Source organism: Hemiscyllium ocellatum, chromosome 7 (genome assembly GCF_020745735.1).
Source record: "Hemiscyllium ocellatum isolate sHemOce1 chromosome 7, sHemOce1.pat.X.cur, whole genome shotgun sequence".
NCBI lineage: Eukaryota > Metazoa > Chordata > Chondrichthyes > Orectolobiformes > Hemiscylliidae > Hemiscyllium > Hemiscyllium ocellatum.
Genome location: NC_083407.1, coordinates 48,396,530 through 48,421,738, shown reverse-complemented (window position 1 = coordinate 48,421,738; position 25,209 = coordinate 48,396,530). Strand labels below are relative to the sequence as shown.

The 25,209-nt window shown below is 41.0% G+C and overlaps 1 protein-coding gene across 2 annotated transcripts in view; it reads left to right on the top strand.

The window, feature by feature from the left end:
- cers6 (ceramide synthase 6) overlaps positions 1–25,209 on the top strand; it is a 259,453-nt gene that overhangs the window by 121,407 nt on the left and 112,837 nt on the right. For both annotated transcript variants that reach the window (XM_060827866.1, XM_060827865.1), the window contains exon 4: positions 6,282–6,339. In XM_060827866.1, coding sequence (XP_060683849.1) covers positions 6,282–6,339 — 58 coding nt within the window. The remainder of the gene's footprint in view (positions 1–6,281; positions 6,340–25,209) is intronic.

Below are 25,209 nucleotides of genomic sequence, written 5' to 3'. Positions count from 1 at the left end.
CAAAGTTTGGTGGAGATTAACAATGTGAAGGAAGATGTTAAGTTAAAGAAGATAAAAAAATGGATTGGTCAGATCAGTAGCAGATAGAATTTAACTCTGATAGATTGAGATGGTACACTTTGTAAGAAGGAGAAAGATAAGAGAGTATTCAATGAATGGTGGAACACTAGGAAGCTCAGAGGGACTGGGGATCCTGGGGTGCTTGTCCACAGTTTCCCGAAGATGGCAGGACAGGTTAATAGACTGGTCATGAAAGCATATGGGATGCTTCCCTTTGTCAATTGAGAGATAGATTACAACAGCATGGAGGCTATGTTGGAGCTATATAGAACTTTGGTTAGGCCACAGCAAGAGTACTGTGTGCAATTCTGGTCACCACACTTTCGGAAGGATATGATTACACTGAAAAGAGTGCAAAGAAAATTCAGAAGGATGTTGCCTGGGGTGGAGCATTTCAGATATGAAGAGAGGCTGGATAAGCTTGGAATAGAGAACTTTGAGAGGGGTCTGATAGAGGTGATTAAGATTATGAGTGACATAGGGTGAATGGAAAGCAGCTGTTCTCCTTATTCAAAGAGTCAATAACAAGATAGCATAATTTTAAAGTGAAAGGCAGGAGGTATGGAGAGGATTCAAGGAAAAATGTTTTCATTTTGCACTACTGGGGGATAGTTGAGGCAAAAAACCTCGCACCCTTTAAAAAGTATTTGGATGAGCACTTAATATTCAAGACTATGGGCCTAGTGTGGGAAAGTGGGACTAGTGTAGGTAATAATTTTTGGCAGTATAGATTTGATGGGCTGAAGTATCTCTTCTGTATTATATGATTGTATGAAAAAAGTGAAAACATACGTATATATGACAGTCAGAAAGATCTGAACACTAACAGCAAAAGAATATATCAACATATTCCCAAACACTACTCTTTTACAGATCCTCATTTTCAGAAAACAATTCACTGCTCTCTCAAGTTTTTACTTTCTTATTGAACTAACTCATTCCTGTTTTGTTTCCATGGATTTCAGAGACAGTTTTATGATTGCTTTCCAAGTCCACTGGCCAAGTCCATTTCTCGGTTTTGATGGACTGAACCTTTGAACTTCAAATAACTTTAGGAATTTTATCCAAACTCTTCTATCTTGGAACTTCCATGAAACTAATAGACTTTAGCTACACTAAGTGATTCAACTGAACAAAAATTTTGTTATTTATGCATGGAGAACTTTTCTGCTCTGAACTCTTGGAACCTTGTGTGCTGAATTCAAAATTAAACTTACCTAATGACTTTTTGTTCTGTTGTAAACTCAATAGTATAAGAATTCTACCCAAGAAAACTGCAGGGGCTCTTCCAGGCAATTGACTGCAGTCGTGTGCTTTCGTGGAATTGATGCACTTAGGTTGAGTTTTCTTCTCAAATTACTTTCTGTCTTTTTTTTTATACAACTACCTTCACAGAACTGACCCACCTCAATCTGCCTCTGTCTTTGTGGGCAACTTATTTTTAAGTCACCAAATGAAATGCCCCATTTCAATTTTTAATCCAACTTTAGGAAAAGAAATCATAGGTCTGTTTATAGTGTACTTTACATTGGTATTCTTAACTCCTGGGGGTTTATTTCTGTTCCTTGTTTCTCTCAGCTGGTAATGAGCCAATGTAGAGCTCTAATAGACAGTGAAGTCTTCTTTTCCTGCAGACTTTCCTTTTTGCATGAATGATGTAATCTCATTTTACCTTGACACAAATTTGGTCATAAAGATCCACCTGCATTCCTGAATAACTAATCATGGGACTTTATAGTTTCTAACTCTTCTGCCTCTTGAAGATCCAAGCAGACTCCATAACACTAACTGGGAGATTTAGTGGTATTCTAGGAAAGCTGGTAATCTAACCTTTACGTTAGCTTTCTCTATAATTTTCTCCACAGTAATGTGATTCATATCAGGCAGATTGCAGAACAGATCACAAGTTCCTTTATTTGACCTTAAATTTAACAATGTAACCACAAAATAGCATGAGTTTATGAACCTCATCACGAACAGAAAAACAATGGTATTCCAAAATTCATAGCCAATGCTGTTTGGTACATCAGATTCATGAGAAGGCATGGTTTACTATGCCATCAGAACATGAAAATTCCAATGTCTGCCATCCGAACCACTGAATTCCACTGAAGAGAGACACATATTCACTGCAAATGAAAAATGGAGAAAATACTGATCAACTTTGACATAACAACAAACAAGACTGTTGCAAAATTAGTGAAAAAAATCTGAGTAAAGATGAAAAGGTGCAGTTTGCAGTGGTTCCATTTTATATCTCAACTGGATCATGCAAAATCAAAGCTGATAATGATATGCAAACAAAAATCTTCCAATGAGAAATTTCAGAAAGGTATTACCTTCATGTTCATGAGAAAAGTTGAATGGATGAATGTTCTTAGAATGTGGATCAAAGCAATCTGGAATTTGAAACCAGGTGGTCTATACAAAGAAGCATTTGCTAGCCTAAGACATGCTCAAATCCCACCTCATTAATGGTAGAGGCAGTGATGTAAGATTGACTAACCCTGATGTGACAGATATTCCCAGCGGTTTAAGAATATTGTTCAATCTTGGATGTGAGTATGAATAATCTCTTGGACAGAATCTAAAAGACTTGAATTTACCAGGTGAAGAAGTCTTCACAAAGGATGGAATGTGCAAACACTCTCACCAACAACATTGTGTCAATGATGTTTTGGATGCCTAGATGGACCTTGATCTCAGTATTATCAATAAATCATTTCTGAAATGTGAAACATTGAATGTACCTACATAGAGTAAAAACAATTTCTTATGGATTGAGGATATCAAAGTTACTACTCACAATAATAGTGATGAAAACTTGGAAGATCTATACAATGATGTAAGATGGCTGATGGGGATGACTAGACCAGAGATTCAAAGGTAATCAGAGTCATTTTGAAAGATTTCAATGTGACGGCTTGTAGTTAATTTGTTACACACTTTTATAAAATCTTGGCTGAAAAATGTACAATTTGTGATGTTCCAAAATAAATAAATGTTAGATAATCAATATGGATTTTTACTTTTTCTGTTGTTTTTATTGTGGACTGAAATGGGAGAAGGACGATTTTGAAAACCAAGGCAGCGATTGCTGGACTTTTTAAAAGAAAGTATTGTAAGTGGTGCTTTCACTGCACTTTATTCAATGAGTGAGGGGAGATGGGTTGCAGATGGCGAAATGTACAAAGTGAGATTTGGCTGGTAACATGTAGCTGATTGTTCTGTGCTGTGATGAGCAGTTGTTGATGGTAAAAGCCATCAACCTGCCATAACTATGTTATTGGGTATAACCTTTCTTCAGGACTATCCTTCAGGACTGTCCTGAAGGTGGTTTATACCCGAAACATTGACTTCTCCACCTCCTGATGCTGCCTGGCTTGCTGTGTTCTTCCAGCCTCCTGCATGTCTACCTTGGATTCCATCATCTGCAGTTTCTTGTTGTGAATAACTATGTCATTGGCTCTAGGTGGCTGAACAGTTTATGGGTATAGACAATATTGCCAGAAGCTTTCAGACCTTTGAATAGGTGGTGTTCCCCCAGCAGTATAGAGTACCTGACATCTGAAGAAAGCCAGCTTGTGTCTATAGGCTGTTGTTTTTAACTAATTCATCAGGGACTTTATAATTTATGAATCAGTCACTCTGTAATCCTATAAGGAAGTGAAAAATATCTATTGAAGAGTTATTGAAGAGCAGAAAGTTTTGACAAGCAAAACGATCATCTCTGTGAACCCTGTAGGCTGAGACTGTTGAACTGCCTTCCAGGCTTTTTTCTACACATACAAGAAGGCCAAATATTTTTGTCCCTCTGTATAGATGATGGAAAGTTTTATAAGGGTGGGGGTTTAGAATTTTAACTATTAGGATTATTTGTTGACAGTTCATAGTCTGTTGAGTTGAAATAAATAATAATTCTTGATAAGTACACAAATCTGTCCAAGTTTTCTATTCACCTAAGTCTAAGCAGACAGGTAAATTGGAGAGCATTCGCATATTCTGATAAATTCTTTAAGTTTTGGGAATAGCTGTGCTTGGCTTCCCAAGTGCTACCTAATGAGGCATAACATTAGTTTCATTGGTGTCTACTTTATTCAATTTTTTTTTAGGTTTCTCATGGGTTTAAATCAAGCACATTTGCAAACCCCTCAAAAGCTTAGCCATGTAAAAGTTGATCCCATGATGTTTGCCTGAAACCTTTTGTTTCAAGAATTTCACTTTTGCCTGAGTATACACGTTAATTTGTGTGATAAATGTAGTATACAATATATAACCTTCATCAATCATGTGCAGTGAATTAACTTCTTGAACTGTATCTACATCCTTGCACCTTTTCATTTTTCATTGACCTTCACAGCTATCTGCTCTCACTAACTTTATCGTGCACCACATCAGGGTACTTCTACTTTTTACCAAGAACTTTGGTTCATTGGACTAAAATTAAACACACTCTGTCATGTTGTGTCACTCTTCAAGATTTCCTAGCTCAGTGTCACTTGATGTATGAGACAGTGGGAGGTGATGGCCTGTTATCTCTGAACTGTTAATCCAGAGACGAGGTAATGTTCTGATGACCCAGGTTTGAATCCTTCCATGTTAGATGATGGAATTTGAATTCAATTAAAATCTGGAGTTAAGAGTTGAATGATGATCATGAGACCATTGCTGATTATCTGGACTACTAATGTCTCTTAGGGAAGGAAACTGCCTTCCTTACCTGGTCTGGCCTACACCTATACATGACTCCAGACTCACAGCAATGTGGTTGACTCTTAATCGCCCTCTGGGGAATTGGGAATACTTGTTCTAGTCAGAATCCTCCCCTTTATGAGATGCTACCTTCTAGCAGTTAAAGCTAACTTCAAATGATGCTGATTGCTCTCTGCTAATGTGTCCAACCAACCAACAGTGAGGTTCACACTGACTGGAATTTTTTTTATTGTTCATCCCTGAGATGAGGTTGTCACTGGCTAGGCCAGCATTTATTGCCCATCCCTCATGCCATTAAGAATCAACCACATTGCTGTGGGTCCAGAGTTACATGTAGGTCAGACCAGGTAAGGATGGCAGTTTCCTTCTCTAAAGGACATTAGTGAACCAGGTGAGATTTTCTGACAATTGCCAATGAGTTCATAGTCATTATTAGACTTGTAATTTGAATTTTTTAAAACTAAAACTTTACGATCTAATATGGTGGAATTTAAACTTAGGTCCTCTGAATATTACCTGGGTAAACTAGATTAATTGTCCAGTGAAAACACCGCTAGGCCATTGATTCCACAATCATTGAAACGAACACGCAGCATAAAGTCAAATTTAGCTCCCTACGTCTTGCCACTGCTTGCTACCTACAATGTGCTATCAAATAAAGCTGTGTGCCATTGCATTATATGGCAGGCAGAGACTTCTGAATAGATTTATACAGCTAAAAATGGATAGTGCAAGTAATGGACTTAATTAACACTTTTCATTTTAACTGAGTATAATTCTTTATTTATGTTTATGTTAATATTTCAATTGTGAGTCAAACCAAGAAGTATTAAATTTTTTAAATGAAGAATGCAATGTACCTGAAGCAAATGTACCTAAACCCCTAATCATCTTATACACCTTTAGAGGTGTATAAGATGATTAGGGGTTTAGATAGGGTCGACACTGAGAACCTTTTACCGCTAATGGAGTCAGGTGTTACTAGGGGACACAGCTTTAAATTAAGGGGTGGTAGGTATAGGACAGATGTTAGGGGTAGATTCTTTACACAGCGGGTTGTGAGTTCATGGAATGCCCTGCCAGTAGCAGTGGTGAACTCTCCTTCTTTATGGTCATTTAAGCGGGCATTGGATAGGCATTTGGAAGTTATTGGGCTAGTGTAGGTTAGGTAGGATTCGGTCGGCGCAACATCGAGGGCCGAAGGGCCTGTACTGCGCTGTATCTTTCTATGTTCTATGTTCTAAAGCTCAGACCAATGATAACAACTCCAAGCACTTCCATACTCTGTTCATTGTTGCTCAACAACTAAAACTAAGCATATTCTGTTAACATATATTTGCACAAAAAATATACCTGTTTCATCTGAATACAGAACTATTGATTTGTATTGCAGCATCATAGCTGCTCCATATTCTAATTTTGTTGCGAATGAGTTTGTGAGTCTCTAATAATAAATTACAATGAGTAACTGCTTCCTTATGATTCTCATGTGTTTTCTTCCTCTACAGGTGGAAGTTTACATTTTACCTTTACATATTTTCCTATGGTGTAAGGTTTCTGAAGAAGGTAAGGCTTCAGCATTTTGAAACAGATTGGAATGTCTTTTGTTCCATTCACTAATTTTAGTCATAAATGTTAATGAAAGCATGATTTATAATCCTGTCTGCTTACTGTTTAAATGCATGAAGGCATGGAGAATTTGTGATATATGAATAAATCTCAGAAACATGTCTGAAGATGAATGCTATGCTTCAGTTGTCATTATATCCAACGAACAGTTTGTTGTGATAATGTCAACAGATATTAACAGTAGAGCTGTATGCTAATCGACCATTGAGTAGACATTCTAATTATGGACAATGCAAAGAAAAAAGGCAAGTCTGACAGTCTGTGATTTAAATTACTAAAAATGGTGCCAGCTAAATATTCACACAGAAGTAAATTATAATGCATACTTGATATCTACGGATATTAGATTATTTGTGTCACAAAAGACCTTCACCTATTCCAACTGTATAGAAGATAAGTTGCCAGATGTTTCCTGAAATTACGTGATAGTTGTGTGCATTTTTAGAATACAATGATAAGTTGGAGACACTTAGGAGTGTGCAGTTTTAGAGACGTAGTCATCTGAGATGGATGATTGTTCAAAGACAGACAGTGCAGGAGTCCCCAGTAGCTATCCACTCTCTTACAAGTTTACCATTTTGGAGACTGTTGCAGGGGATTACTATCATGGGATAGCGATAGCAGCAGCCACAGTGCTGGCACTATTGTACAGCAAGGAGAGTCAAAGTGCAGTAAAGCAGTAGTAATAAGGGATTCTGAAGTCAAGAACACAGACAGGTGTTTCTGCAGCTGCAAAAGAGACACCAGAATGATGTGGTGCCTCCCTGGTGCCAGGGTCAAGGATGTATCTGAGTGGATGTGGGACATTCTCAGAAGCAAGGCCAACATCTAGAGGTCATGGTACACATTGGTACTAATCACATAGGAAGGAAGAGTGACAGGATCCTGCAAGTTAGATCGTAAATTGAAAAACACGACCTCTAGGAATATAATCTCAGGTTTACTACCATGCCACATGCCAGTGAGGCTAGGAATAGGAAAATACTACAGTTAAATGTACGGCCAAAGATTTGCTGTAGGAGGAAGGGCTGCAGATATGTGGATCATTGTGATGTCTTCTGGGACAGTTCAGGTGGGGAATGAAGATTAGGGCCAGTTGTTTGACGGTAAACCCACCTCTGGCATGTGGGAATATTTTAAGGCCAGTTGATTAGAGTTTAGGCCTTGCATGTTGCTGTGACAGTGAAGGAAACAATTGGAAGGTTTGGGAACCTTGGATGACAAGAGAAATTGTGAACTTTGTCAAAAAGAAAAAGGAGGCATATGTAAGTTATAAGAAACCTAAGACAAGACCAAAAACTAAAACACCTAATTGAAGATTCACACCACTCCATTCACTCCACCCAAGAATTCCTGAGCATCATCAAAGACACCAAAATAGAAAAGGATGGAATAATGGTTTCTTTTGACATTATAGCCCTTTTCACATCAATTAACATCGACCTGGCCAAAGAAATACTGGCATCTCTACTAGGCAAACCATGACCACAAACACCAGACAACACCAACCTCATCAGCAAAGACAACATCCTCAAACGAGTAGACCTGTGCCTCACCATCAATAACAAAACCTACAAACAAGTCAACGGAACACAGATGAGATCACCAATATCAGAGCTCATAGCAGAAGCAGTAATGCAGAGACATGAACAAGCTGCCCTCCCATCTATCCAACCCAAGCTTTGGGTCTGCTACATAGATGACATTTGGTCATTACAAAACGGAACAAATTAGAGAAAACATACAACACCACCAACAATATGCTGACAGGCGTAAAATTCACAAAAGAGGAGGAGAATGACAACAGACTCCCATTCCTAGATGTGACAGTTGAACATATAGTTAACGGAGAGCTTCAAATCAGTGTCTACAGAAAAACAACAAACATAGACCAAATACTTAACTTCAGAAGCAATCATTCCAACACTCACAAACAGAGCTGCATAAGACATTACTTCAATGAGCTACATCACATCGCAACACCCAAGAACTACAAAAAGCAGAAGAAAAATATCTATACAATGTTTTCAAGAAAAACGGGTATCCAATAAACACAATCCGCCGATTCCTCAGAAACAAACCCAAACAAGCAGACACAACGCAACCAGAAACTATAGTCACATTACCTTAAATCAAATACATATCAGAAATGATTTCCAGACTAGTCAGACCCCTTGACATCATGGTAGCCCACAAACCCTCCAACACATTTAAATAATGACTAATGAACCGAAAAGATTCATTACATACTACCAGCAAAACTAATGTCATTTACAAGATACCATGCAAAAACTATAAAAAACGCTACATTAAACAAGTTAGCAGGAAACTTGCCACCAGGATACATGAACACCAACTGGTCACCAAAAGACATGACCTACTATCATTAGTTTCTATATATACAAACAAAAAAGGACACCTCTTTGATTGGGACAACATACACATCCTAGGACAGGAGAAACAAAGATATGCACAAAAATTCTTAGAGGCATGGCATTCTTTTTTTTATATAGATATTTTTATTGGGAATTTAACATTTTGACAAATTTACAAAAATAAGCAGAATTTTCAAGCACAAACATTAATATAAAAATAGATCTTAAATATATAATCATCAAAATTCAACTAATCCACAATCATCCAGAGTGTATAGTTGAGTCGCTTACATCCTTCAAATAAGAGAAAATGTTCTCTAATACACTCATAACAGTATGATAAAAAGGAAGTTATTTCCAAACAATAAGAACAACAAAAAAAAATTAAACATGTTTGAATGGAGATCTTCCCCCTTGTTCTCAGGGGGCCTTACTCCTTTCCAACGTTCCACCATATCCTCTCCCAAACAGTGCCCCACCCTCAACCCGGGCGCTCCTTAATAGGATTTAGATATAATACCGAGCTAGAGTTAACAGTGAGCGCCGCACCCCCACCCCTCCCCACCCATACCTGAGTATATCTGCTAGCATCAATGCCACGTACAAACACACATAACTATAAAATTACAACTCCAACAGATTACAGTTAAGTATAATAACATAGCAAGGAAGACAACCCCGCTCCCAGAGGCAAAAGTAAAGTAGAATAAAGTATCCATTTCTCCCCACGGAGTGTGGGAGAGGCAAGCCAACATAAATTGTCTCTTACGATTTATTTAACCGAGTCTAAAAGTTTCTTGGCCTCTTCCGATGATCTAAAATTATACTCGGATCCTTCGTGGGTAAAGCATAACGTCGCTGGGTAGCGTAAGGTGTATTGAATATCTAAGTCCCTTAAACATTTCTTCACCTCATCAAACGCCTTCCTTCTTCGTGCCAAAGCCGGGGAGAAGTCCTGAAATAACATAATCTTGGATCCTTCATGAATCATAGCTTTAGGATCCTTTCCAAGCTTTCTGGAGGCATCCAGGAGTATCTGCCTCTCCCTATAACTCTGCAGCCGGAACAGGACCAGGCGTGGGCGCTGGTTTGGGCCAGGTCCGCGTACTGCGACCCGGTAGGCCCACTCCACCCTTACCCGGTCAGTTTCAGCCCCCAGGTTTAAAAGCTGGGGCAGCCATCGCTCCAGAAATGCTGCTAACTGTCCTTTCCCTTCTTGTTCTTGAAGGCCCAGCAACCGAATATTCTTTCTCCGATTTCTGTTGTCAATATCATCCATGTAGATTTCAAAGGCCCTGATTCTCTGCTCGAGGGTTCGCACCTGTTCTGCAGCTGTTTGAGCTGCAGCCTCGGAGGTCGTGGCCTTTAGTTCCGCCCCCTCCACTTGGCCCTGCAATTCTCCGATAGAGTGATTCTGTTTCTGCAGCTTTTCTTCGAATGCATTCCATCTCTGTCGGGATTCTGCGATGAAATTGACGAGTGTCGATTCCAGTCTAGCAATCATCTCTTCAAGGCCTGTTTTTACATCAGCTGCAGCCGGAGGAGAGGAGGGTGGGGGAGGGGTCTTTGTTTTCTGAGAGCTGCGGGGTCCCTTTGATTTACTCATTATCCACTCAGTATTAGACTGTTTAAATATAATATTCAGCAGCTAATTAAGATTAAAGAAATTTTTTGGGTGGTTTGGCAAGTGTGGTGCGGGCAGGAAACCCACTTTTCCCAGGTTTTGGGAAGGGCTCTGTAGACTCAGACTTGCTGAGTCGCCGCCATCTTGGATCTCCGGCATGGCATTCTAACCAGAACTCCATCAATAAACACATCGATTTAAATCCTGTCTATCACTACTTGAGAAAAAGAACTGGACATAACCCACCTTAAGAAACCAATAACTATAAATAGAGAGGCAGCACGAGGTAGCGCCAATACAGTCATTGATGTAGTGGAGGAAAAGGTGGGGGTGTGCTGCCAGTGTAACTGCGGAAGTTGGACTTTTCCACATATCCGAAGAAGAGGCAGGCATAGCTGGGGCCCATGCGGGTGCCCATGGCTACTCCTTTGGTTTGGAGGAAGTGGGAGGATTGGAAAGAGAAGCTGTTCAGAGTGAGGACCAGTTCAGTCAGTGGAAGGGTACTGGTTGGTTCGGCGGGAAAGGAAGAAGTGGAAGGCTTTGAGGCCTTCATGATGGGGAATGGAGGTGTATAGGGACTGGATGTCCATGGTGAAGATCAGGCGTTGGTGGCTGGGGAAGGGAAAATCATGGAGGAAGTGGAGGGCGTGGGTGGTGTCCCGAACGTAGATGGGGAGTTCTTGGACTAAGGGGGACAGGACCATGTCAAGGTATGTAGAGATGAGTTCGGTGGGGCAGGAGCAGGCTGAGACAATGGATTGGCCGGGGCAGTCAGGTTTGTGGATTTTGGGTAGGAGGTAGAAACGGGTGGTGCGGAGTTGTGGGACTATGAGGTTGGAGGCGGTGGATGGGAGATCCCCTGAGGTGATAAGGTCATGGATGGTCTGGGAGACGATGGTTTGGTTATGAGAGGTGGGGTCATGGTCAAGGGGGCAGTAGGAGGAGGTGTCCGCGAGCTGGCGTTTAGCCCCAGCAATGTAAAGATCAGTGCGCCAAACTACCACCACGCCTCCCTTGTCTGCCGGTTTGATAGTGAGGCTGGGCTTGGAGCGGAGAGAGTGGCGGGCCCCAACCTCACTATCAAACCAGCAGACAAGGGAGGAGCGGTGGGAGTTTGGTGCACCAATCTTTACATTGCTGAGGCTAAATGCCAGCTCGCGGACATCTCCTCCTACTGCCCCCTTGACCATGACCCCACCTCCCACCATCAAACCATCATCTCCCAGACCATCCATAACCTCATCACCTCAGGGGATCTTCCATCCACCGCCTCCAACCTCATAGTCCCACAACCCCGCACTGCCCGTTTCTACCTTCTGCCCAAAATCCATAAATCTGACTGCCCCGGCCGACCCATTGTCTCAGCCTGCTCCTGCCCCACCGAACTCATCTCTGCATACCTTGACACGGTCCTGTCCCCCTTAGTCCAAGAACTCCCCACCCATGTTCGGGACACCACCCACGCCCTCCACGTCCTCCATGATTTTCCCTTCCCGGGCCCCCAACGCCTTATCTTTACCATGGACATCCAGTCCCTATACACCTCCATCTCCCATCTTGAAGGCCTCAAAGCCCTCCGCTTCTTCCTTTCCTGCCGAACCAACCAGTACCCTTCCACTGACACCCTCCTTCGACTGACTGAACTGGTCCTCACTCTGAACAACTTCTCTTTCCAATCCTCCCACTTCCTCCAAACCAAAGGAGTTGCCATGGGCACCCGCATGGGCCCTGGCTATCACTGCCTCTTCCTCGGATATGTGGAACAGTCCATCTTCCGCAGCTACACTGGCACCAACCCCACCTTTTCCTCTGCTACATCGATGACTGTTTCGGCGCTACCTTGTGCTCCCACGAGGAGGTTGAACAGTTCATCCACTTTACTAACACCTTCCACCACGACCTCAAATTTACCTGGACCGTCTAAGACTCCTCCTTCCCCTTCCTAGACCTCTCCATTTCTATCTCGGGCGACCGACTCAACACGGACGTTTACTATAAACCAACCGACTCCCACAGCTACCTAGATTACACCACCTCCCACCCTGCCCCCTGTAAAAATGCCGTCCCATATTCTCAATTCCTTTGCCTCTGCCGCATCTGCTCCCAGGAGGACCAATTCCAATACCGAACAACCCAGATGGCCTCCTTCTTCAAAGACCGCAATTTCCCCTCCGACGTGGTTGACGATGCTCTCCACCGCATCTCCTCCACTTCCCGCTCTTCCGCCCTTGAACACGGCCCCTCCAATCGCCACCAGGACAGAACCCCACTGGTCCTTACCTACCACCTCACCAACCTTCAGATACATCGTATTATCCTTCGTCATTTCCGCCACCTCCAAACAGACCCCACTACCAAAGATCTATTTCCCTCCCGTTCCCTATCAGCGTTTCGGAAAGACCACTCCCTCTGCGAGTCCCTCGTCAGGTCCACACCCCCCACTAACCCAACCTCCACTCCCGGCACCTTCCCCTGCAACTGCAAGAAATGCAAAACTTGCACCCACACCTCCCCCCTCTCTTCGCTCCAAGGCCCCAAGGGACCCTTCCATATCCATCACAAATTCACCTGCACTTCCACACACATCATTTACTGCATCCGCTGCACCCGATGTGGCCTCCTATGCATTGGGGAGACGGGCCGCCTACTTGCGGAACGTTTCAGAGAACACCTCTGGGCCACCCGCACCAACCAACCCAACCGCCCTGTGGCTGAACACTTTAACTCCCCCTCCCACTCTGCCAAGGACATGCAGGTCCTTGACCTCCTCCATCGCCAGACCATGGCAACACGATGCCTGGAGGAAGAGTTCTGCCTAGAAACCCTCCAACCACATGGGATGACTGCTGATTTCTCCAGCTTCCTCATTTCCCTTCCCCCCACCTTTTCTCTGTCCCATCCCTCGGACTCAGCACCGCCTTCTTGACCTGCAATCATCTTCCCGACCTCTCCACCCCCACCCCCTCTCCGGCCTATCACCCTCACCTTCACCTCCTTCCACCAATTGCATTCCCAATGCCCCTCCCTCATGTCCCTCCTACCTACCTTTTATCTTAGCCTACATGGCACACCCTCCTCATTCCTGAAGAAGGGCTTATGCCCGAAATGTTGATTCTCCTTCTCCTTTGATGCTGCCTGACCTGCTGCGCTTTTCCAGCAACACATTTTTCAGCTCTGTTCTCCAGCATCTGGAGTCCTCACTTCCTCCTGTTTTGAAAATCATAAAGGTAGATAATTCACCAAGACTTGATCTATTCCAGAATATTGACAAATGCAAGGGAGGAAATTGCTGGGTTCTTGCACAAAGTCTTTTTATCCTCTTCAGTCACAGCAGAGGTCCCAGAAGACTGGAGAATAGCCAGTGTTGTACCTATGTTTAAGAAGGGTTACTGGGATAATCTGGGAAATTATATGATGGTAAGCCTGATGTTAGTGGTAGGGAAATTATTGGAGAAGATTCTTAGGGACAGGATTTAATCACATTTTGAAACATCTAGACATATTTGTGAAAGGCAGCATGGCTTTGTACGAGCAGGTCATGTCTCACAAACATGATTAGTTTTTGTATAAGTAACAAACATGATTGATTAAGGTAGGGTAATGTATGTTGTCTACATGGATTTTAGTTTCAAAGAGCTTTATGACTCAGCCCAGGCTTGGTGGGTCTAACGGCCTGTTTCTATGCTGTTTGTTCTTTGAAACCTATGAGCCAATGAAACACCCATTTCCCACAGAATCACTGTTAAAATCAGAAATGTGTTTTGCAATTACAATTTGTAATACAATTGTAGTACAATTATAATTGTGTGTTATTTTGACTATTTGTAACTTTTAGCTGTCATGTTTCAATTTCACAGTATATGAAACATGAAGGGAACATTCTTCAACTTGTACTGACTGTTAGACTAGTTGATAGACATGATTGCATTCAGCTGATTGGTAATATGGTGTAAAATTACAAATATGTTGTGAATGTAATATTGGTTGAGTTGTTGAACAGTTTCAGTGATCAGTCCAGAATGGTTTTATAATAATGTGATCAGGTGACAAGTAGCAGAAAGAGCTACAATTGAGCATGCTGGATATTTTAGTTTATACACTGAACTCAGTTAAAACTACAGCTAGGATATGTTGCGACCTGCGGTTCCCTGACAAAATAAAGCTGGTTTTATGTTTGTCTCAGGACATACGTGGAGCATGGAATGTCACTGTTTATGATGTAGTGGAAACATTTGGGAATCGTTTACCAGTAAGATCCATTGGCTAGGATTGAACAATGTGATCAGGACATGAATCAATTCATTGGCTGAGTGCCAGAGATCATTTTGGAAATGGAACACACTTTCAAACAAGTTAACAGAACATAAGATTTTCTCAGGAGTAGCCTTTGAGACCACATTTGAGAAGCATGTGCCCTGAAATCACTTCCGGAGAAGATAAAGAACCTTGAGGCAAGATCTAAGCAGAGAACAAAGTTAGCCACCACGCGAATTGTGATAGTAATTTATTCAAGCCAAACTTATCGAGCTAAAGTTAGGGTTGGAGTTAAATGTGAATTAAGTAAAGTAAGGTAAAGTGAAGTTAAATAAAGTGAGTTAAAGTTAAAGTTAAGTTAGATGAAATAAGAAGTAAATGTTGCAACAAATGTAAGTTTTACTTTGATTATTATACTTAAAGAATTAAAATTAAAAAAGAGTTTTTTAAATTAAATTCTGAGTTGGTTCCCTGCCTTTTGTCTGTCACAAGGGAAGAATACCAGGGTAAAAGGTTTAAGTACTCCTTTTTGGACAACAACAAAAAAAGTAAAGTCACTATAGCATTCAGAGACCATAAAGTTGTTCTCCCATCAGAGAGAGATGACTGGTGGTGGTTTAACTGAGGGTCACTACACTTCAGGTGAGAGAAAGATATTGAGAATAAGAAACTTCCATGACAATCTCAGCTGGTGTGGGAATTAATTCCATATTGTGGTGGCATTCTGCCTCACGAGCCAGCCACCCAGCCAACTGAGCTAATGGATTCCTTTGTGGTATACCGTGTTAACTATGGAAGAGACCAAGCTAATATTCTTACACAGATATGGAGCAATGTGCTTGCAACCATTTGAATTGTCACAAAGTTTCAAACTAAATGAATTTTTATTACATTAATTCATTATTTGTGCAAATACGAATGAATTCAATCATTTATAAAAATAATTATTTTCAGGAAACTGGGACAATTTTTTTTCAGTTTCTTGTGTTTTCAAATATATTTGGTTCAGTTTCTGAACAGTGATATTTGGGAGGGCAAATTTTACAAGAACATGGCCTAGATATGCTATTAACCCTTGCAGACTGGAGTTGTGCATCGGGACCTTGTGGAATCCCAGATGCAACAGACTCTGTGGGAATTGCCCAGGAGATTGAAGGTTCTGTTGGACCATTCTCCTGTTATGGAGAATTCAGAGGGCTAAACATACACAAAGTTAAAAGATTCCTCAGGAATGCCATATGATTAAAAACACAGTGTAACTTCTGTGTAACTATGAAGTTGACCTCACCACCTTCCCACCCCCACTGCACATACACACACAATTTACATAACACCTCTCAACTGCCCGTAGCTCACATTCCTCACAATCCCCTCCACACCCCAGTCAGAAACATTCTCCACCCACCACTAAGGATCTGGCCTGAAGCCCTGCCTACCTTGACATCCAATACTGCTGTTATCCTGAACCCCTGAGACCCAGGAGCTGCAACCTCCATCGGAGCTGCACTCCCAACTCCAAATCTAGCCAACTCCCTTTTCCACTGGCCCTCACATCTCCACCATCTGGCACCAAATTCCCTCACAACCCACTCCCCCAAACCAATCCCTAACCAGTGCCAGCTACTCTGCCACACTCCCACTTTGTACCCTGCTCACTTTGATACCCTAATCCCTTAAACATTGCCATCCTAGTCCCACACTTACCTTACATACTTAACCTTTCACAAGAGCTGTCAAAGTGTCTGGCTGTGCTGCTGGACATTTAAATCTTGGAACACTGCTGAACTCACTGACTGTTGCAAAGGGGACATGGATTGACTTCCCCCATCTGCATAACAGGGGCACTATGTTAATTTAAGCTACATTCCGCATCTACCAAGGAACAATGATCAGAATTCCTGTCTAGTTGTGCAGAGCTCAGAATGAACATTTAAAGAAATATGAGCAGAGTGGTAATCTGTTCTTGTTTGCCACTGTTCGAAGTTCCCTGCCTGTGCTTACATTCGGGCAGTCATTTCTACTGGCAGCACTCAGTTTGAGAAATTGGGAGGTGTCTCCTGTAAAGCATATAATCATAAAATTAGTCCTTCTTCATTCAGACTATGTATGTTTCTGACCCCAATTCACCTTTAAGTAAAGGAACTACCAATTGGAAATGCGAGATTTATAAAAGGGATAGATGTCTTTAATGGGATTAATTACAGCTATGTCTTAGAAAATAAAATACGCTTCACAGAAACCGAATTAGCCTATATAAATAGTAAGAGTGCTTTGAGTGGAAGAACCAGAAGCTGCTAACGTTGATTCTCAGTAATCAAATGTCAACAGTGTAGTAAAAATTGCATAATTCATCATTAAAGTTCAATCTCCTTTATAAATACTGTAAGTCAAACTGAATTGAAATTTCCTACAGGTAATTTTAAATCTTTTGCTATGTGGTCGTGAAACATTAGGAATATTTCTGTGCTAATTTCCTTGTTCAACAATTGACACGAATTCAATTTGAAAGCAAATTTAAGATAGACACAAGAAGTATGACAGTGTTTAAAATGTAGGATTGCTTGCTAGACATCTTTGATGAAGTCTGTGGAAGCAGGGATATTGAAGAGTAGCGGAAGCAAGCAGGAGAGCTTTGTGACTCATAACGAAACAAACCCGAATACTAAATAGTCTGTGTCTATACTGTAACATTCCAAAAATGTATAGGGCTCATTGTCTTTGGTCCTTTTCACTGAGAACCTAAACAGGAGCAGCACATATGCAGAATGTTTGCCTAATATCAGCACCAGGATGTAGAAATTTAGAGACAACTACAGACTACAGTGTTAGCTTTTTCTTAGTGTGTTGGAACATCCTTCCTCTCACCTTTTTAATATTCCAACTGATACATTGCTTCTACAGGTGCAGGGAGGCTCCAAATGGTTGATCCACAAATCACAGAGCAATATTAAATGGCAGAAATAGGGTTCTATCCTTTTCTTAACCTGTACAAACATTATACTCATGATATCAGACAAAAGGGTTCATAGAAATCAGTCATTATGTTTGAGCCCAGATATCATTTGTGCACTCTTTAATATTTCCAACTTAGGACAGTCAGAATTCAACAACCAAATATATGAACAAATCAACGGCACACCCATGGGCTCACCCATCTCTGGACTCATAGCAGAAGCGGTAATGCAAAGGTTAGAACAAACAGTCTTACCGCAAATTCAACCCAAACTCTGGGTCAGATATGTAGATGATACCTTTGTAATCATTAAAAACACAGAAATAGAGAACACACACCGGATCATCAATGCCACACTCACAGGAATCCGATTCACTAGAGAGGAAGGAAAGGACAACCAACTCCCATTCCTAGACGTGATGGTACAGAGAACACCGAACGGAAAATTCACCACAAAGGTATACAGGAAAGCCACACACATAGACCAAGTCCTGAACTACAAAAGCAACCACGCCAACACACACAAAAGAAGTTGCATCAAGACACTGTTCAAAAGGGCCACAACACACTGCAGTACACCAGAACTGCAAAAAGAATGCCTCTACAATGTATTCGCCAAAAATGGATACCCCTGCAATTTCATCAACAGATGCCTAAGGGAAAGACAACGGAATGTGGACATGCCACAACCCAAAGGACTAGCCACACTACCATACATCAAAAACATGTCTGAACTGACAGCCAGACTACTGAGACCACTAGGATTCATAACAGCACACAAACAACAGCTACTCTCAGACAACAACTCACCAGAATGAACGACCGGTTACCCAGCATGAGCAAAACCAACGTAGTGTACAAAATCCCATGCAAGGACTGCACAAAACACTACATAGGACAAACGGGAAGACAGCTGACGATCGCATCCATGAACACCAACTAGCCATGAAACGACACGACCAGCTATCCTTAGTAGCCACACACGCAGATGACAAACAACATGAGTTCAAGTGGAACAACACTACTATTATAGGACAAGCCAAACAGAGAACAATCAGGGAATTCCTAGAGGCATGGCACTCATCCACTGATTCAATCAACAAGCACATCAACCTGGACCCAATATACCGGCCACTGCAACGGACAGCTGGAACTGTCAACCGGAAATGGCAGATACAAACCACTACAAATGCCGGAGGAAAGATCACAGAAGCACTTCACAGGAGGTTCCCAAGCACTAATTTGTATGATTAGCTTTCTGATTGTTTTATTATCATTCTTTAAATCAACCAACGATTTACTGCAAATTAAGTTGCAGCTGAATGTGAACTCTCCAGCTTAACATTCACAAATTTGTGACTTTATGAGGCATGAGGGTTACACCTCACAGACACTAGTCTTCGACAATTCAATTCACATAATATTAAGAAATGGCTACAGACGCTTGTTATAGCAGAGGCTAATGGACTGTGCCAACGTTTGGCAATAGTATTTGAAAACCTCTAATCCAGAACTAACTGTGGCCCAAACCATATTTTTCTGATACAGTTACAACACTGGCATTTGATAATGCAGAAAATTCACCAGGTGTATCCTGTCCATAAAAAGCAGGTCAAATCAACCTGACCAATTACTGCATCATAAAACTCCTCCCAACCGTCAAATAGGCTGTTACCTATTAAGTTTCCTTTGGTAACACCTTCCAAACCCAGAACCTTTCCCACCCAGAAATACAATGGTAGCAGACACACAGGATCATCAGCATCTACAAATTCCTCTCCACACCACATACCATCATGATTTGGAAATGATCCTGTACTACTACAGATCAAAATTCTTATCCATACACCCAAAGGACTGCAGCAGTTCAAGAAGGAAACTCACTACCACCTTCTCCACAGCAGTTAGGGATGGGCAATAAATGTTGGTCTAGTCAGCAATGTCCACAAGATTTGAAAGATTTTTAAAAAAGGCATGTATAGATGCTGGTGGGAAGAGAGTCAAGAGGTAGTAGAGGAAACCAGATTGATCATGCAACACACAGGATAGTCAGGTCATTAAGCAGTAGCACCCAATAGAATGTATGGACCCATGTGCATTTTCAAAGATCGTTCAAAGAAACTCATGAGTCAGTCAGCTAGACTTCACTCTTGAAGTCCTAGGGAAGACCTGTTCACTGTTGAACTATATCTGCATATCAATTGTCTACAGAAGTTTTGTGACAGCTTTTAATTTTTATGTCGAGAGTTCATTCAAATGGTGTTTTGCTGTGCAATCCCTTTTAAAACAAATTGCTAATGCCTTATGTTTGCAAGAATACTGAAGTTTATGCATTTTATAAAGATCCCAAACGGATGAACGAGAATTGCTGGATTTTGTAGTGTTTTGATGAGTGCATTAATTGGATCCATGTGTAATTGCATACCCCAAAGGTGAATAGATAGTTAAGAGACAAAGTCATTTAGTGTTTCTTCACAGATGACTGGAGCAGTATTATTTAACAATCTCAATCACCTCCTCTCAACTTTACAGTTAAGGATTCACTTGCATCTTATCATTAACAACATCATCCTTATTCTGAAACTCAGTATTAGAAGTATTTCATACAAGAAAGTCAAATGCTCAGCAATCCTTACATTAAATTTTCCAATGATTCATTACAATTATGAACGAAAAGATTGATCAGTTTTGCCCCATGCACACCTTTGCTTACCGTGCAATCTTCTCTTTGTCCTATTATAATGCTACCTGGGACCAGAATTCTGAGATGTGGACAGCTACTGCTGAATATTATCAGCATCTTATTATAGCTGACTCCTCCAGAAGGCACTCAAATTCTGGGATAATCTTGTCATGGACTTTTCATCAGACTGATCCTCAAAATAAAGGCACTTGTGCAAGGATGATTGGTTGCTCTTTTGTTTTGCTGGATTAGTGGTGCTGGAAGAGCACAGCAGTTCAGGTAGCATCCGGTGTCAGGAGACATGATACAGTAGCTACACCAGCGGAACTGGGAACATAATTCTGGTTGCCATTGACCAGTTGGGGAATGGACTTTAAGAAATCAAATAGTTATTTAAATTCCTAAGAGTAACTGGACCAATATCCTGGAGTTTCTCCAACACTTCCCTGTATACTTTGCAGCCTCACCCTGATGGCACCCCAGGACTGAAAATACCTCATTCAGTGCCTGCACATTGAGGTGAGTTAGCTGGAGTTCACATGATTGGACCAAGGTTTGCAGAAGCTGATATTTTTTCCATGTCAAACAATGATGTGAAATCTAATGAATTTCAGTGTATAGCAAAAGCAGAGAACTCCTTTCTTTCCCATTAATCTGCCAGATATATTGGAAGCAACCACACAGAACTTCCATGTATTCTTTTCTCAGTTTTCTTTTTGTAGCAGGCTTGATATTCAACTTTCTCAACAACATGGAGCTAATAATGCCTTCAGTATCCCACTCTTCCTAATTGACCCATTACCTCCAGTAATTGTATCCCTCTTCTCTAACTTTTAACAGAATCAGGATACTTCATCACATACCACTTTCTTTCACTACCACCAGCCAGGTAAGATCCAGTTCAGCCATAGAAGTCAAGACTTTCAATGTAGAAACTTGCCACTTCTTTATTTTTTCATTACACCCCCATCTCCCCCAGTCCTTGTGTATTTGGATTGATTCATCTGCGAATTTCACAAATCACCTCCTCGAAAAACTGAAATGAACTATCAGTAGATTTCTGACAGTGCTTTTTGCCAGGCATAACTCCTATTCACACACTTATGTTGTCAAACCTGAAACTCAAGACCCACTGGGTCTTCCGTCACTTTTAATGTTTTCTGTTATTTTCTTTTGTGATATGGTAATGCTGCAGTAACTGCAGAGATCTTAACTACCTCTAACACATTGATAATTTATGCTGTGACATTGAGTATCATCTGAATGTTTTGTGGATGTAAAATTTGTGAGATGAAGATGGGAGCTTGGTTATTCTGGTCAAATGAGGGGGTCATCAGCCCATTCCAGGAAACCATTTTAAGATCAAGCATTATCGGATGCATTTATCAATAAACAACAATTCCACAGTAAACACTTCATGTTCATTTTCAAGACAGGGCTCTGTTTCATTAATTGATACTAAAGAATCCTCTGAAACATTCTGTGTTTGATGTGAGGGCGTATTGCATCTAACAGCAAAAATGAAAGGTAATGCAATCAATGACAATATATTGAATTGTCTTATCACTCTGGCACAGGCAGACAATGTTCATACACTTCTGTTTTGACCTCAGAAGATGCTTTAACTGTGTTGAAGGATGGCACTCTTGGGATTACAATTCCTCCATAAATTTTTCAAATTTTCATTTATTTCTAGCTGGTAATGTTTTAATGTCATAAATACTGTTTAAACTTTGAAAAAATACTTTTCTCTAGGCTAAAATCTATTGAATATTCACTGTGGCGATACAAGATCTTTGTTTGAACTTCCTGCTATTTGATTGATATTTTCAATTGCATATTGTTTGTGACTTCGCTCCCCTTTTTCATCTAAATTTGTAACTCTTCTGATGCTACTTTAACAATTGCCATTTTCCTCACACTGTATTTCTTTTTCATCCATGTACATTACGTCCATCTCCATTTCTCCCATCAGATGGTCTGAGGGTTTACCATTTCCTCCTTGAACTACTCCCAAACATAGCCAGTCCCCATTTACTGCCACCCACATCCACCTGGCTGAACAAGTTTTTTATTGACAACTTCTCCTTTGAGTCCACTCACTTCATTCAGAGAAACGGAAGTGAAAAGTTTTCACCTTGTTTCACTTCCAGTGACTACACACTTCCAGTGACTACAATCAGTGATTCCACCCCACTCCCAAGTCTTCCAGCTTTTGTTCACACCATTGATCCTTAGCTTTAAGGCTCCAGTGTCCAGTCTCTCCTGGGTCCCATTCTGAACATAGATGAAGTCTGGGTTGTGACTAGTGGCAGATTTGGTCACTGCGGATATTTCTGGGTCCGAGCCGCCAGCGCACTGACCAGTTTCTGCCACCAGATGGAGAGTGGTTAACTAAAACTTAAACAGGTGAATGTAGTTTTAACATTTATTAACTTAAATCAGGGCTCTTGTGTCCCTACCCTTCAGCTGAGTTCATATCCCACCTGCTTCTGGATTGTATATAAGGATTGCTGAACAGGTTGATTTGCAGCTGTTTATACTGAAGGAAAAAAATGAATTCTAGCAATGCGAGTGTCCCTACCTCCAGGCTAGGAGGCCCAGGTTCAAATAATATGTCTGAATGGGTGGATTAGTAAATATATAAAAAGATAACTTTCTCTAGGGAACTTTGTGGCACAATGGTAATGTATCTACCTCTGGACCAAGCGATCTGGATTCAAATCACACCTGCCCTGGATGTGTCATAACATGTCTGACCAGGTTGATTAAAATGTTAGAGATTAAAGGAAAGCTTAGACTCTCTAACTGGGAAGAAACTGTAAGGTACTTGTGCTTGGAGGCAATGGCAGCTCTTCTGTATTTGCAATGGTTTAAACTCTTCAATTCTCAAAGTCCCAGCAAGATTCTCAAGGAACTGGGATGTAGATGGGTGTAAAACGTTTATTTATTTCTAAGATGAAAGAGAATTTGCGTCAAGAATAGCTGATCAGCATTTCTGGCTAGATACAAAGTTAATACATTGCCTGTTGCCAGGAGGAAAATGTCCAAGTTCGGATCAGGTAACACAGTTTCCTACAAATCAGTGAATATCACAGACTGACAGAGTTATGTGTGACCAACAGAAAGAAAACAAAATACTGAGAGGTATAGACAGAACAGATCATAAGAATCTCTTCACCATGGTAGACATGTCTAAGACCAGTGGTCTTAGGCCTAAGGTGAGGAACAAATGGTTTAGAGGAGATCTGCGAAATAACTTTTTCATCCAGAGGATGGTAGAAACATGAGTGTGCTGTCTGAGACGGTGATGGAGACAGATGCTTTCGCAATGTTTAAGAAACATCTGAATGAACACTGAAAATGCCAGGACATTGTAGACTATGCATCAAATGCAGGTAAAAGGGATTAGTGTGGTTTGGTGTTTGTTGGTCGGCATAGATACGATTTGCATAAGGGCCTATTTCTCTGCCATATGCCTCTATGAAGTGTCTGTTAACTATCAAATCAAAATGCAGGAGGGAAATACTTTCTAAGCCAGAAGACAAATCCTACAGCCTTCTAAGTATTCTGAAATATTTGTCCTGGCAGAACTGGGATAGTGGGGTGGGAGAGGTGCAGAAGAATCATCAAAAATGTATTTACTGCTCTACTGTTGGTGTTAGTTTTCGGAAATATCTGAAAACTGAAGAAGAAGATGGATTCATTCACGTGGACTTACTACTCAGCAAAAAGAGAGATATGGGATCTCACTGGATGCTTGCAGCAGTTGTGGATATTTTGTTACTAAGGCTATAATTTCATGGAAAGTACAGTGTTTGATAAATATAAAAGAGGATATTATTTTCTATAATTTAAAGTATAACATACCTACAAAAAGAAACTAATGTTTAATCAATATTGTTTACTTAGTCATCTATTGAGTGTCACGGTGGCTCAGTAGTTAGCACTGCTCCTTTGCAGCATCAGAGTTTGGTTCCAGCCTCAGGCAACTGAGTGTGTGGAGTTTGCATGTTCTCTCTGTGTCCACATGGGTTTTCTCCGGATGCTTTGGTTTCCTCCCTCAGTCTAAAGATATGCCAGTTAGGTGGATTGGCCATACTAAATTTCTCATTATGTCAAGGGATATGCAGGCTAGGTGGATGAGCCATGGGAAATGTAGGGTTACAGGGATAAGAGATGGGTGTGTGTGAGCCTGGGTGGGATGCTGTTTGGAGGGTTGGTGTGGTCTTGATGGGCTGAATAGCCTGCTGCCACACTGTGGGGATTCTATGATTTTAAAAACTTTAAAACATGAAGGTTTTCCCAAATCATTCTTTCAAGTTGTATCTGGAAGTTCAAGTATTACTTTAAACGTTGTCAATCTCAATGGACTTTGTAAAAAAACTGGGGATTTATCCAAGATTTCAAATTCATAGATTATATGGGATATTTTAAAGTTTAAACATCTATTCCCTGATATGGAATCAACATTATTAATAGGAAACAAATTTCCTGTCTTCCTTATACCTTGACCACACCATTATCCTGGACCCTTTCTGTTGCATGCTTCCATATCCTGATCTTACCTGACCCCCTTCCTACAGGAATCACATTTCCTGCTAAATTTTGACCTAAGATTGGGAAGATTGTCTTTTTTTTCTCATCTTTACTCTGGGTACAGTGCCATCACTTATGACCCCATCGCTGATTCAGCTGAGCTGAGGTAGTTCAGTACAGAACGACGGCTTACAAAAATTCTTCCTGCTCTGTATAGTTCAGCAGAATTCTGTTGAGAGCACTATAAATTTCTTTGAAAGCAATTGGAGCATAGGCGGTTGAGAGGTGACCTGATGGAAGTTTATAAAAAGAGGTATGAATAGAGTTGTTGGTAGTTGGCATTTCCCTAAGATGGGGAATTTCAAGACGAGGGGGCACA